Source organism: Papaver somniferum, chromosome 4, assembly GCF_003573695.1.
Source record: "Papaver somniferum cultivar HN1 chromosome 4, ASM357369v1, whole genome shotgun sequence".
Lineage (NCBI taxonomy): Eukaryota > Viridiplantae > Streptophyta > Magnoliopsida > Ranunculales > Papaveraceae > Papaver > Papaver somniferum.
This window is the reverse complement of record NC_039361.1, coordinates 126,272,157-126,288,189: the sequence shown is the minus strand read 5'-3', so window position 1 is coordinate 126,288,189 and position 16,033 is coordinate 126,272,157. Positions and strand designations below refer to the sequence as shown.

General features: G+C 36.7%; 2 protein-coding genes across 4 annotated transcripts; one reads left to right on the top strand and one right to left on the bottom strand.

Annotated features, from left to right (window-relative positions):
- The first annotated feature begins 7,613 nt into the window (after positions 1 to 7,613).
- LOC113276539 (transcription factor SPT20 homolog) lies at positions 7,614 to 8,816 on the top strand. The gene has a single exon (XM_026526160.1). The coding sequence runs from the start codon at positions 7,820 to 7,822 to the stop codon at positions 8,690 to 8,692; it is 873 nt and encodes a 290-aa protein (XP_026381945.1). The 5' UTR covers positions 7,614 to 7,819; the 3' UTR covers positions 8,693 to 8,816.
- A 179-nt stretch (positions 8,817 to 8,995) lies between these two features.
- Positions 8,996 to 12,622, bottom strand: LOC113276538 (serine/threonine-protein kinase AFC2-like). Of its 3 annotated transcripts, none has more exons than XM_026526157.1 (12): positions 12,338 to 12,622; positions 11,578 to 11,761; positions 11,432 to 11,458; positions 11,089 to 11,242; positions 10,918 to 10,966; positions 10,707 to 10,821; positions 10,356 to 10,447; positions 10,079 to 10,235; positions 9,902 to 9,966; positions 9,721 to 9,818; positions 9,529 to 9,631; positions 8,996 to 9,416 (listed from the first exon to the last, which is right to left on the bottom strand). In XM_026526157.1, the coding sequence occupies exons 1-12, from the start codon at positions 12,443 to 12,445 to the stop codon at positions 9,258 to 9,260; spliced, it is 1,311 nt and encodes a 436-aa protein (XP_026381942.1). In that variant the 5' UTR covers positions 12,446 to 12,622; the 3' UTR covers positions 8,996 to 9,257. The 3 variants fall into 3 exon arrangements, with proteins under 3 accessions (XP_026381942.1, XP_026381941.1, XP_026381943.1); XM_026526156.1 differs by having other exon boundaries at positions 10,079 to 10,238; positions 12,338 to 12,620; XM_026526158.1 differs by lacking the exon at positions 11,578 to 11,761 and having other exon boundaries at positions 10,079 to 10,238; positions 12,338 to 12,618.
- Positions 12,623 to 16,033: the final 3,411 nt, after the last annotated feature.

The following is a 16,033-nucleotide window of genomic DNA, read 5'->3' as shown; positions in this document are numbered from 1 at the left end:
TTTTTATTTTTGAAACCTAATTAGACAAGGATTCCTTTTCTTGGGTCGCGGGTCTGCAAGTCCTAAACCCATCAAATTGGATGTTCCACCACCCAAATCAGCGGTGCGTCATCAATTCACGCTCACTGGGCAATGCTCTATCATACCACTGGGATCTTCATTCAAGCCATTGCTCGTACGTGACATCATTGGAGCAAATCGAGAATCCGGTAACATCTCTTACGACTAAGTTCTATTACTTATTTCTTTTATAAGTGTAAAATCACCATCCAGTGCTTACTGCGGTACATGACAGTCCCTCACTAAGCAGGGAGTTAATGTTGATGGTGGATTTTTGAGAAAGGCTAAAATCATAAAATCATAATTTTGCATATTTTTGATATAGCAATCAGACAAATATGTGAAATTCATATTTCAGAATTTAGGCATGAAAGCTCGTTCCAAGATAATCTCTGACTCAGTGTATAGCCTCTCAGAGCATGCATAAATATACAGTTATTAAAGCCTCTCAATTGAGCTTTCGATATTTTGCATATTTTATCAATACTGAACAATTTCGGTATTCACTTCTATACAGAATCAAGAATGATTGGACGGCTCCTAGATGGATTAACCACTATTATAGAGCAATAACGTCTTCAGTAAATCGCAAGTATTTCCTGACGATGCAGAATAAACATTCAGAACGAGTATGATGCTTTTACTATCCCATACCTCAACTCTCGGATAAATATAATGCTCCTAGACATATCGCCTGCTAGTATAGATTCACCAATTAATTAATTCTTATGTAACATTCATCAATTGAATTCCTAAAAAATATTCTATTTTCATCATAATATCTCATTGCTTCAATTCACATCTTTTCTCAGCTGAATTGCACGGGATGGTGATAGATATTCACTTTTCGGGCATATGGGCCATCACCAAGTAACCCCCGAGAAAATTGTGCGAGTCTACTTATTAATAATGCACGAACGAACACCCAAAAATATGGATGAACGAGGAAATATGAAGAGCTAAGGAAGGTTGATAAAATAATAATAAAAATAGGAAAGAGCGTCACGGGACCAGGCACACTGTCCGGCCAGTCCCGCGCCTCTGCAATTCTTTATTTTATTATTATTATTATTTCCCTAATATATTGAAACTCCCTCATTCATGCAAACTCCTAATTCTTCATATTTCTTCAAATATTGCTCAACTCTCCAAAAACCCTAGTCCCACGACTATTAGGTTTTTCATTTACCAATAATATTAAAATAACGGTATCTTAATATTCTAAAACGTTGGACCTACGAGAAAAGTCCTAATTGCTCATTCATGCAAAATTAAGAGTTATAGTCAATATCAAACTCTTCTGAAAATCCAAAATATTGCTCAAACGACCAACAAAATACCTAAGATTTTCATGAATGAACACACGAGGGACATGGTGTCCCGTGCACCACCATCACCGGACCTGGCCGGTCCCTTGGCCACAATGCCCGGTCGGTCCCACGTTTCTTAATTATTATTTATTATTTAATAATAATTTATATGTTTCATAATTCTCCAAATCCTTGTTCATGGACGTTTCTCCGCACGCTCGGACGTCTGTTCACCACCAATGGTCGACTCCCATGCCCATTGGTTGGTCGATATTTCTTGACCCACGTTGGAAAACTCCACATCTTCATGGTTCAAGGTTCTCCAAAATTAGGGTTTCGAATTTACAATAATTCGATAAACATTGAAAACTTTTATATCGATCCAGCAATTAATATTTTTAATATTTGGTCCTGCTTCCAGCATTTTTAATTGCTCGACCATACGAGCACACCCTCATTGGATGACCATCAACTTGGCCGATCATCCAATACTTCATTGGACGTCCATCCAATTTGAACATTCGGTCGCCTAATATTCACTAATATTTTAATCCTACTTTGTCATTCGAAAATACATGACATAGTAGATCAGGAATGAGCACTCTACATAACTCATAACTCAGCAACATCGGATTTTCTGTCAAATACTCGACATATCATAATAGGTCCATGATCGAGCAATCTCATCGGACTTGCGACAAACCAAATTATCATAAAATCATTATTTCCTCAACAGGTAAAGTAATACATCATAATTCATCAGACTCGACGTATGTGCATTATCCTGTCCTAGCAGACACCCTATCCTCAATCCATGAGTCTCAAAGCATACCACGTTCTTTTATTATGCTCGACTCATCAAGGCTAAGACTCATGGTCTAGTCAAGTCAACAATTGACCAATTAAATACACGTCTTCCTTGCAGACTCCACATTCATGAGGCATCAATCATGTCACATGGGGGGATATTCACTAGGGTTTTGGTCTGGCGGTCTACGGCACGTGTGTACACCCACGATGAGAAATGTGAGTAAGTCGTGCAAGCAGTTGAAGGAGTTAGAAAATTAGTGGATAGGCAATCAACCAATTCTCCCACGCACGTGGAACTGGTGTATCCACGATTTTTCACTCTTTCACTCTTCGACATTCACACTACTGGAGATCAATGTGTTTACTATTTCTGCAATGTAAACGATTGAACAACAAGAACTCAACACGATGGTACTCAAGTTATCAGAACTTATCTGAACCCAGCAGTTCACAAAACTTGTAGAACTCTCCAACACATACACAATCTTTCAATCATCATTGATCTCACACACTTCTCAGCTTTCCTCCTACAGATCAACTTTCATCCCTCTTTGTGACCGAATTGACTCTGGAACGTCCATTGTCTTGGTTTAGGCCGGAGTCGTACAGATTGATCTCTCGAACTGAAATTACTCCCGTGCAGTGCATCTTTTTCTTAAAGGTTTGGGAAATTTAATCGATCGAGGAATCGTTCGTCTCTCCATTTTTTCTCATAAACCAGCAAATCGTTTTCACCCATCAACAGAGTGTTACAAAATGCCCAAAATGTCAGAACTTTCCCAACAAAGAGGGGAGCATCTACAGGTGTTAGAGGAAGGGGTGGGGGAAGAAGTAGGAGCCAAGTTAAAGGCAATCCTTCTACTGAACCTGCTGGTAGGTGTACTTCTTCTCTGTTTACACTCTATTCACATAATTATTTGGTGCGGTTTGTTTTTAGATTATGGATGTTGTTATAGGATTATTATGGGAAAGGAAGCATGATTTTTCACAAAGAACGAGTGCAGCTAGAGGAAGAGGCACATCTCGACAAACTAGAAGAGGTGCAGCTAGAGGAAGACGCACACCGCACACCACCTTGTCAACAAACTAGAAGAGGTAAAGCTGCAGCAAGACTTGTGGAAGAGCACTAATAGCAGTAAACTTCCATATCCATAATGGATATAGAACAGATGAAATGAGGGAAGGTTTTAGACCCCCATCCCAGACCTTCAAACCACCGACTTGGAGGCCTTAGATGCATGTACACATGTGTGTGTGTGCTCTTTTTTTATGTGCATGCAGAGATTGTACTCTAGTTTAGCTTAGAATTATGCAGGTCAGTTTCCATATTTTATATGCAGATGTTACTATGTTAAGGCTACTTGTGCATGGAAAACTATTACAATACTCTGTTATAGTCGTGTATGGTCTTAATTAGGATTAGTTAGCCGATATACTTTCTTGTTCATGCATGATATTGCTTTAAAAATCTACTCTCTTTTTCATACATGATATTATTTTAAAAGTCTTAAACCAGTTTATTACATTTCAGTTTTACTTATATTAAGATTGCAATGACTTGTTCAATTTCATTGTGAGCTTTAAAACTGATTGCACATTAATATTTTTACTTGCACTAATTTGTTTCATGTTTCCTTTAGGACAATCTTTAGTCCAATGTAAGAGGCTATGACATTTTAAAACACCCTTTTTCTTGATGTTGTCTTGGTGATGGCAACCTCACTGCTTCATCCAGATGGAAGATTTTTGAGGTGTCAAAACTTTAACTGTAGTGAAATTCAATGGCTAGATAAAGCAGTGAGGTTGCCATCACCAAGACAACATCTTCACTGGTAACCTGAAAAATAAAAAATTGAAATTACTATAATTTGCATTACCCCCTTTAATGGTGTTGCTGTTGAAACCTAACTCACTATCCAGACTTGAATATCCACCTCCCATAATCACAGTTATCTGGCAGTATCCTTTCTTGATCATTCTAAATCAGCTGGGGAAGTTATGTGGTTTTTGGTGAAACAAGAACATCGATTTGAACTGGTATTAAAAGAGATGTAGAAGCAGAGATACAAGGGAGAAGGTGACTGTTGAACGATCAATTCGGTGTGGGAGGCTGAAAATATAACGTGTTTTCATGGGTAAGTATCTCCCCCTCTTTAATGCCAGCAAGGAAAGTCCAAAATCGTTAACCATTTTTCGTTCACCGCCTCTGATTTGAACGCATGCACATTTAATCCCAGCCGTCAAACCCAATCTCCCCCTTTTAATCTCACACGTCAAATAATATATCTATTTCCTCTCCTCTCGGATATGATATGGGAAAATTAGGCGCCAAAAAAAATATTCTCATTATCAGGTCCACAATTAATTTTATATACCGTGACACCCATAATTATCTGAAATTATTAAAAAATATTTGCTTGACGGTTTATGCATCCGCATGACGGGTTATGCATATTGTTTTTCAGGGATAACTCGTTATGCATCCTAATTTTTCAGGGGTATAATTGGCAACGCAATTTGGATATAACATATCTAAAAAACCGAGCCTTGGAATTTAACAAATTTTATATCGTTGGAAATCTTAATAGAGCTATACAACGAGTACAAACAACAATATCAAATTTTTGTTTTTCACGAAAAAATCGGAGCTCATCATCGTTTTAGGGTAAATTTTCGAAAAATGACTACATATTCATTATGCAGCCTCCAAAATAGATGCATAACACATTATGCAGACGCATAACGAATTATGCAACCATTTTCTCGACTGCATAACAAAGTTATGCATCTATAACGATTTATGTAGCCATCGTATTAGTTGATTTTAGTGTGTACATAAAAAATTGATGCATAAGTGGTTATGCAGCCATATTTAAGGATGCATATCAGGTTATGCATCCATTTTCTCGATGCATAAGATATTATGCAACAATTTTCTCGGCTGCATAATGCATTATGCAGCCGTATTTTCGATGCATATCAGGTTATGCATCCATTTTTTTGACTACATGATGCGTTATGCATCAATTTTCAATTTCACACAAAATAACAAAGATGCCGGATAATGTGTTATGCATCCATTTTTTCGACTGCATGACATGTTATGCACTCATAACAGCATCATCTTCTTCTTCTTTTTTGTTCATCATCCCAGCTCAAATAAGCTTTATTATTATTCCCTGTATTTTCTAAATCTCAAATCAACTTTTCTTCCTGTTCTACTTGATTAAAACAATTACAAACCTTATCTCCATCTCAGAACACATCTCAGATACATCTTCTCAATCATAATACCTAATTAAAAAAAAACCATTCATACATCTTTCGGAAATAACAAACAACAAGATCTCGATTCATCTCAGAACATCACCTCAAACCCTAACTTTCGATTTCATTCATCTATTGTTTCTAATCTTCATGTGATTATACTGTCTATCAGTATTATTGATCGTAAGTCACAATTGGGAGGAAGAAAAGAAAAATAATTGAAGAAGAAATTCCCATGAAGAAGAAGAAAAAACCAAATTTTACAAATTGTGGGTTTGGGAAAAAATTTCTCATGAAAATTGGGTGCGCACGTGAACTTTTCTGCCTGTGCGATCACGGTGTAAAAAATCTGTAGAATGGGTCTCACTGTAGTTTTCACGGCAGCAGCAGTAATGAATATCAGTTCCCCCAAATTTTTCCTCTCCTCTCCGATATTAGAAACATGAATTCAAATCCAGGGTTCGTTTGGAGAACAATTCGATTGAGAAATCCTGAAACTACAAAAAGGAGAAACAACGAGGGAATTGAAATGAAGAGACATGTGAGAAATTGGAACCCTAAATCCCCAAATTAGACAGAAATCAATTACCTGCACCAACACATGTTCATGATGCCACGCTCTCAGATTTTTACTTCTTTATGGATTATCCCATCTATAAAGCTAACTCTCTGTGTGCTAAAATTGAAATTTATATCTGAAATTGGTGTTTATCTTTTCGCTAAGACTTTTCTTTTAGTTGAGTTGTTCATAGGCCGATTAATGCATCCCGTTGTGTCTTTGGACTTGGTATAATTTTCTCGGAGATGATTCATTGTGTGACGAGCTGATGGCCGAGGCAGAGATGATTCATTCTGCCGTTCTGAGTTGTATTGATTTTGAGTCGTATTTTTAAAATTGAATAATTGCTCAGCTAGATGTCCTGAATTCTTTCTTATTCAATGTTAATAAGCATTCATTTATGTTCACAGTTCAGTATTTGTTTATGATACAGGTGTTTTGGTTCATAGGTGAGATTCATTTGACAGTATTAAGCAAACAATAGGTTATTTTTCATAGGGTGTTTTTTAAAGCTAAGTTAGGTTGTTGACATGAGACGAGGCTATACTCAATTGAAGCAATAATATGTCATTATTAATTTCTCATAGAGTCTGCATTTGGTTTGTTGAAATTTACGATTTCAAACACAATGATTGACAAGGTTTGTTGAAATTTATAGTCTGCATTTGGTTGGTTTTTTGTTTATCGTATAAGGAAACTAGCTTGGAAAAGGTCATGGTTGATCCAAATGTGAGTGTACTGATTACAACAGTTTCATTTTTAATATACACCGGTGTTGAGAGTTACAATTATGTTGTGCAACAGTTTTTGGGTTAACACTGGCTGATGCATTTGCAATGAGACGATCGAGCTTCACCCTGACAGCCTCATCCCCAAGAACCTTATTGGAAGTTTGAACCCTTGGTTGCTTCGTGGACCATTTTCGCTTGCCAAGTTCAACCGTCCCAGGGAGAAACCTACGATGAGATAGCGTATTGTTGGTGGACTTAGCTTTGAGAGCCAAGGTATCATCTTTCCAAACTGTGGATATGTCAGCCTTACTAAGTTTAATTAATTTTGTAGAAATTTGCCAACAATTTTCTCCAAACAAGGAAGGAACGTACGAGTCTAAGTCATCCTCTAGGGAGACTGTTCACTGTGTGCAGACGGTAATATTGAAGAATATCTGAACAGCCCGCCGGTCGTGGTTCCCTCCGACCTTTGTGAAGAAAGCAAGGTAGTCACTTGCTTTTAACTATGCCTAATTTATTTATTTTAAAACCCTGGTTGCGACTAAGGAACTGTCGCTTACTTATGCAGCAAAGCAGACGTGCTTGCTTATAAGGCTAAGCAAATGTCTAACTGGGACGAAGGTGTATTTGAAAGTTTGCACTTTACGTGCAATGCACATGCACTCTACTTGTGTGTTTTAATAATCATAACTTCTCGGTTGGGGCACATCCAAGTTAAATGAGGTTATATCTGATGGCGATTTTAAAAAGGAGGTTTTGCACAATAGCTGGGAGGTGGGAAGGGAGGTTTTGCAGAATAGCTGGTGGGTGTGGGTGGGAGTGTGTGTCGGTGTGGGTGGGTGGTGTGGGGTAATACTTTTATCAATTTTAGAAAAAGAAAGAGAAGAAAGACAATAGATTGCCCAAGGTTGGACAATTATGAAACCTTCTAACTTTTCTTTCTTACTACCCATACTTATTCTTTGCCTTCTTCGTTCTCATTTGATATTCCTCATGAAGTCCCTTCTCCTTCGTTGTTGTTTATTCACTTCTTTACCCTCTTCTTTGGGTCATTTTTCATATCACAATAGTCGCAGAACTCCATGTCCCGTCAACATGAATACAACCCTCATTTTCTTCCAAAACACAAACAGCAACAACATCAGAAACATCAAAATGAACAACCAAGGCAACATCAACGAGAACATCAGAATCAACAACAACAAAGGCAACGTCAACAAGAACATCAAAATCAACAACAACAACAACAAAGGCAACATCAACAAGAACAAGAACCACAAATCCCTCAAAGAGAACAACAAACCCCTCGAAGAGAAACATATCTGCATAGTCATAGACATGATCTGAAGCTACCAAATCAACGTCGAACGAAACCCACTACATGGTTCATCGCATTCTTTTGTGCCATACTATGGGTTATGATAATTCTTGGTGGACTAATCGTTCTCATTGTGTATCTTGTGTTCCGTCCAAGAAATCCACGATTCGACATTCCCAACGCAACGCTCAATACCATCTACCTTGATACTAATGCGCAACTCACCTCTGATGGTTCTCTACTCAACTCTGATGTAACCATCTTAACCAACTTCACGAATCCGAACCAGAAAGTGAAAATCGACTACAGTTACATGGTCATTGAATTATATTATATGAATACCCTCATTGCAACCACCTCAGTTAGTCCATTTTCAGCTGGAAAAGCAGAATCAAAGCTACTGGGAATACATTTCGTGACAAGTCAAGTCAAGTTATCATCCAACGAAATCCAACAGATCAGGAAGGAGGTAGGAAACAATACTGTGAAGTTTGATGTTCAGGGAAAGTTTAGAACAAGATCAAATTTTGGCAGTCTCATCCGTTATTCGTATTGGTTGCACGGTCGATGCACCATAGTTCTTGCAGGACCACCTTACGGGACTTTAATTTCACACAAATGCATAACGAAACGTTAATGTCTGATTTGTCCTTCATTGATTAGCCATTATTTATGTCCTCCTATCATTAGTCATTCTAAATTTGTGTTTCATACTCTCGTCTATCGTGATTTTGTGGCAATCAAAGATGCTTACTTATATCCACGTCTTCGCATTTCCATCACTTTAATTCTTGTACAAAGGAAAGAATACTTGCAAAGAATCTCAACCTGCAAACTTAATAAGTCCCTAAATAAATTTTATTGGCTTCTGTCGCGAAAAAAATAAATATTGGCTTTCGTCAAGGTTATATAGTGGTCAGACGCCACAAAAAGGTTTTTACCCAGAAACAGAAAACACAGTTCCTTGATACAGACGAAAAATTGTGGCTACAGTTCTGAAAGTTCTCCAACTGTTATTGATGTGGAAATAAGTTTTACTTTTTTGTAAAGGCAAACTACAATAGAAATCCTTGTAACGCAAACATAGTGCATCCTCGGAAACAAATACAATTGATACAAAATAAGTTCCATGTACAAGGTAAATTCGTGCAATGCTCGACTTGGTTGTTAAAAAGCTTGAGATATTCTTTGACGCTTGGTTGTTAAAAAGCTTGAGATATTCTTTGACGCTCTCGTGTGAAGAAAGGATGCCTAAGCGCTTCTCGAGCAGTCATTCTATCCAAAGGATCAAATGTGAGGAGACCTTGCAACAGTCCTATTAGATTACCAGCCGAGTGGTCAACATGATCCATCACTAGGTTCTGCACATTAAATAAGACTTATAAATCACTCTATAATTTGAGTTTGAATTTACGTTAAGCTACCAAATATATGATATACAACTTCCTAAAAACAACACTTGAGCACACATACCGGTAAACGTGGCAACTTCGAAACAGCTTTAATGCTTTCCCGGGATGTCACACCCTCAGGCCAATTCAATCTTCCCTTTCTTATGTATTTCTCAGCATGATATCTGAAGACAGAAATGAACAAGTTACCAGATGGAACATTTCAAAATAACCAACATAACAAGAGAAAACTTAAAAAAATGGAATCACATACCCAACTGTCTTCAACATGTGACTTGGTATTGACCCCAATACCCTCTCCATCATGGCCAGATGCTCTAAGTTCTCATGTGTCTTAAACATTGTCTCTCCCTGCAAAAACAATGTGTTGCAGCTTTTTCACACACAAAATTATGTATAATAAAATAGTATGTGGCAGCAAAGCGAAAACCTACCGAGCAGAGCTCAATTAAGATACAACCTATACTCCAAATATCACAAGGGTAACTCCATCCAAGTCCTGTAGAAACCAAAATGAATATCACACGGTCAAACAACAGAAGCTAGTGGCCAAATACAGCAACCTAAAAGATCAGATGTAACAAATATGACTGGACGTGTTAGTAACTTACCAAGAATAACCTCAGGAGCACGGTAGTGCCGTGTAGATACAATATAACTGTGATCACGACGATCATAAGTTGCACTGCCAAAATCAATAACCTTGATAGCACTTGATTTTGGCAACCTCTTGTAATAGGATCCATCTTTGGGCGATCGAGAAGAAACCTTCTGATAGAAAAGGCAAGAAGAGAAAATTAGACATTGAGAAACATACACAGGGGAAGTGGGACACAAATAAATATCCAAGTACTATTTCTTCTAAGATATTTGAGCCTAGAGATTTACCTTCAAATCCGGCACCTTTACATACTCTGGCGACACAAGAAGTATGTTCTCAGGCTTCAAGTCGGTATGGACAAGATGCAAATCATGCATAACTGTAGGAAATCATAAAGAGGTAAGACACTGAGTATTAAAATCAAGATCAAAACTAATCAAAGAGATCTTGAACACATTTAACACCAATGGAAAAAAAATCCAGTAACTGCACCCACGGAACCTTGAAACAAGATCTTAATTGAACAACTACAATAAACCTTAAAACAAAGTCTTAATTGTACAACTAAGATACTATCGGATTCATGATTGAACTTGAAAAGATAAATTAACTTGAACCAGCAAAATTTTACTACACACATGCTATAGATTCCAAAAGCTGTCTTCCAAGTTCACGGACTAGATCAATAGGAAATGAGCGATAATTGTTTTTCCGGAGAAAATCGTATAAGCTTGGACCAAGCTTCTCAAATACCTGTTGAAATCATTTAAATCCATACATGTTTTAACACCCTTAACCCTCGTAAAGATATGTGGGACTGGGAAATCAATCTACCAATCAGATACTTACAATACATATATGGTTACGATAGTCAAACCAGCTACGTATTTGCACACAACTGCAAAGAATAAAGCATCTTAACAGCTTATCCAGAGTATCACTCAATACTAAAAATGCCAGCTATAACACATAAGAATCATAAGATGAAAAAAAAATAATCTGCTCAGGAAAACTACGCACTTGATCCCATTTTTATCGTGTCTAGCAAGCTTCTCAAGAACATCAACTTCTATCATTGCTGCCTCACGATACTTCTTAATAGAACGGATGATTTTGACAGCCACCATTTCGTTCCTATCTTTATCCCAGCATTCCAAAACCTGCCCAAAGGTTCCTGGACACAGAGGGAAAGAAACTAAAGATAAGTACAAAGCCAAGAAGCACGTGATACTAACCTTTCTTTTGAAAAGATAATCAATAAAAACAGAGCACAAAAAATGTAACAACCCATCTATAAGAAAAACAAATAAAGACAACATAATTATACTAACTGTAGCTTATAATTGGAAGTGTAGAAACTGACCTTCACCCATCTTGCTGTGTATCTTGTCTGTAAGAAAAGAAATGCAAAGATATGAGAAAACGCAAATAGAAAAAATATTAACACAATTAGAAATCTACTAGCAGTCTATGCTCTTATAGAGAGCAATGGTTGGACAGTGTAATTACAGCGAGCAGTTAAATTATCTCCAATTGCAAACACGTAATGCCCATCTTTATCATCATCTCTCCATGGAGGAGAACCATTTCGAACAACACCCTTTCCAAATAGAGAAGAACTAGTAGTGTGGTCTGAAGGAACAAAGCTCGTAACATTTCCAACTTCGTGCGCACATATTATTCCTATCTGAGCCTACACACATCCACCCATTCATATTCTTCTTAAACAAAGAAACATATTTAAAATTCTCAACCCTTTATAGTCGGTCAATTCTTCAATAGTATTCCCTTTCGAATATATCTTATATGCCACAACAAAATTTGCAAAAACATCACATAATTCTTGGTTATTATTAAGCAACTTACAATTTTCTGAAAATGGAATGTGAAATTCAGCAAAAAAAAGTCATACTCCACCAAAACGGATTAAGAGAATCATAAGGCTAAATCCAATTACTATGATGCAAAAATATAAAAATTGAACAATTTTAATACGTTGTACAAACCCTTAAAACCAAACAGCGATTGGAAAAGTATGAAATTAAATTATAAAAATACATCTTATAGGACCAAACCAGAACCAGAAAAAAAATACAAAAACTATAGAAAATATCAGATACAAGCTAATCTTTATTATTTTTTAAATCGGGAAGGAAAAACAAAAAACATATACAGATCTAACAAATAAGAGATGTACAAAAACAGCATCAGATCTATACTAAAGAACAACAGAGATTACAATTTCAAATAAAATAAAAGGAAAAACTACCTCAGACGTCGCAGAAGGAAGAACATCCCAACCTAACAGCCTTAGTCTTTTACGAGGACGGCGATCCATATGATTGTGAGGAAACTCTGTTATACACTCCATAGCCATGATCGACGAACAGAATAAAGAAGAATTACTTGCAGAGCTTTATAAGAAAAAGACAAGATCGGTTGATTTTGGTGAAACCCTAACTTTTTCTTTTTTTCAAGGGGTATATATTCAACGAATTGGGAGCTATTGTCTCCTACCCAGACCAGACCCGATACTTGCTACTGGAAAATGGATTTCGGTTCTCGATATATATTCAACGAATATCCGATGTAACAGTTGAGGAAATTATCCGATAAAAAATGGTGCTTGCAAAGGTGAAACTGATACGGTACATACGTACAACAATGAGTTGGCTACACTTATTTCTAAACGATTTTTTTGCCCGGCTAGGCTTAGTTTGGGGCCTGGGTTTTTTTTGGGGGGGCCTATCAAAATTTTGCCCCTACCTAAAAGTATACAAAGAGGTGTCTAAGTAGGTGAAATTACAAAATTAGGCTCAAATTACCTCTAATCCTAAACACGTATAGAAAACATTTCTACTTTCATAAAACGATGCCTGATATTTATATGTTAAATATTAGGTCATGTGAATCGGTTTATAGGATGTTCCTTGTATACCGTTTCCAGAGTTTGATTTCTTTGTAGACTTTCATACCCATTATCGGATTACATACATTTTCATATGTAGGGGTTCTTGGGTTCGTCTTTTTTAAAGTTAGATACGTGCAGAATCGGTGGCTTCGTCGTTTTCTAATATACCGATTGGCTTGTTATTTTGTAAGTATGTATTTCAGTCATCTTAGCTTTTCAATCGGGCCACGAAGAAAAGATGGTGTCAGTAAACTGGAGATCATGGAAAGAAGCATTTACAAGTTATCCTTTGGAAGGGAGACCAAGTTGGATCAGGCATTGGCACTTGCTGACCAGCTTGCATTGGAAGAGCTCTTTCAGCTCACTAGATTTTCCAGAACAATGAGGGATGAAATCGTAACACGGGGGTAGAGGACGCCGAGGAGGATACTCTTTAGGCAGAAATGTATGTTGTTGCCGATAAAGTTGTTGATGTTGCTTCTAATGCAGGTGGTACTGTTGCTGCCAATGCCGGTGATGTTGTTGCAGTTGCCAATGCCGGTGGTGCTTGAGCTGAAAATGATGGTGGTGTTGTTGATCCTTGATGAATTTATATTTTAGCATAACTATTTTAAGTTTGAATTATTAAAAGACATCTTTTAAGTTTGGATAATATGTTTCTTGCTTGGATTATTATGTTTATGGTTTGGATTATTATGTTTATGATATGCAATGGATCTATGGTAAAATTATGTATATGGTTTGTTCTAAATTTTTTGTAAACACAACCTTAGAATCGGTTTATGTAGGTGTTATGTATGGTATGATTCTGTAAGCCTTAGAGTCAGTTTCATGTATCTTTATTTGCACACAATCATATTGTGTATGCGATAATACAAACCAATTATGGTCGGTGGATCGAACTTTAAAATTTGTTGTTGCTTTTCAAATCCGCAATCGGCCAAAGTGGACAAATACAAATACCGATTCCTTTGAAATCGGTTTTTATGGACATTTATGAATACCGATTGTTCTCAATGATTCGATTTTTTCGAAGAAAAAAAAAAACTAGTTGTCGGGGTCTTTCTCTATTTTGAGGAGACTTCATACCCAGACCCAATTTGCCCAAATTTGCTCATTCTATTCATTTCTATTATACGCTGCAACTACTCATTTCATATCTCTACATACAAGCATGACATCATTTGATTTTGCCAAAGATTTGGTCATAGTCAAAACATGTACAATGAAACCTGACATGAAGATGTCTTATCCGAAAGTGTAACCACTTAAATATGGGGCAGGGTGTATCTCCAATTCGTGGTATATTGTGAAAATACAAGGGGAAGAACTTGGCGACAAATGTACTAAAGGTTCCAACTTATCCAAAAAGGCATTGTTGATTATGTAGGCATACAAGAGAATATATTTTGTCATAGCCACTGAGGCTTGTCGATCCGAGAATTTATAAGTATTTGTTGATTTCTATTGCATGACCTTCGTTGTTTGATCTTCCACTTGAACACTAAAAAAGTAAGTATATGTTTTGTTTTGTGTAGAGGAAGTTGCAAAAAGGCACTACTTGGAGGCAAAAGGTGGAGAATTCTTATTTTTTGAAAGTTATGAATTCATGAAGTCCAAAATTTAACCCGGACCATATGTCATTCAATATATCGGACGGATATTCTTCCGATAAAGATTAAGAGTTTTAGAAGTTTTTATGTAGATTTTGTGGGTAGATTTCTATGTAAACCCTCCCGAGATTATAACTCGTCAACTAGGATCGTCTAGGGGTTTAAAGGCTTCATGCACGTGCTAAGTGCGTCCGTGATGCCCACGAAAGTGGCTAGTTTGATTTAGAATTAAAAAAAAAATCCTTATTTGAAACAATCGGTTTATATAAGTTTTCTAATTCACCGATTGTTGGAATCGGTTTATAACCTTACCAATGTTAACTGATCATGTGTATTCTTCTTGAATGAAGAACACCAACCCAGAACCAGTCCATGAGTGCACTAACATATACCGATTCTGGATTTTGGAAAAAAAAAAGTCACTTGTTTGATGTTTGGAAGTTCAATTAACATTAGTTGGTTTTACGTCTAAAACCGTTTATTTTCACCTGGAATGATTAATTAGCATTAACTAATCAGGGGTAAACTAGATATCACTAAAAATAGTGGCTAAGGGGTTTTTGGATTTACTTCAGAATGACCAACTTTAGTCATCTAATGTTGGGCCCCAAATAAACTCCATAAGCCCCAAACTAGCCATGAGTTTTTGGGCACCAGCCATTTTTCATGGGGACCATCATTTTAATTTTAATAGGTTATTATGAAGTAGACCTAATACACCCCTTATCTAAATATTTCTGTTAATATCAAACTTATCCTTGTTAGATAAGTTAGTTAGTGGAATGATTAATTATTGATTAGTTAGTGGTTAGTGATTGATTAATAAGAGGGTTTTATTATAAGAAGAAGAATTATTGAGAGAAAAAGAGAAGAAGTAGAAGAACAAAAAGATGGTTTCTGAACCCCAAAAAAAAATATTTTGAGATGGGTTCACTTGAAATGAGTGATTTTAGTGATGATAGCTCCTTTTCCGAATCAGAACCTCCTTCATCTCCTACAATATTTGTTAGTCTTCACAACGATCCGAAAATGAGTTATTTGTTAGATGGTAAAAACATTCTTCCCCAAACTCAACCTCAAGATCAAAGTGATGAATTTTACCAACCACAACCAGAGGATGAAGTCTTGGGTACTCAAGTATGATTCGAATTAAGTTAACGTTGCTTGAATTTACCAGATTTTTGAAAAATTAAAATTTTTATAAACAAATTTTGGCTAGGTCAAAGGAGTTCGGCTACGAGATTTGAAGGACATGTAACTGAACTGTTCTATAAGTGCAGTTCGGCTAGTGTTTCAGCAGACGCGGGTAGCCGAAGTACTATTTAATGGAGGTATTGGTTAGTTCGACTATCTGTTTTAGGTAGCCGAACTTTTATGGTAAAGTACACAGAGTAATATTCGGTTTACTCGAGTGTACCACTTTCCTTGCCAAAATTTTGAG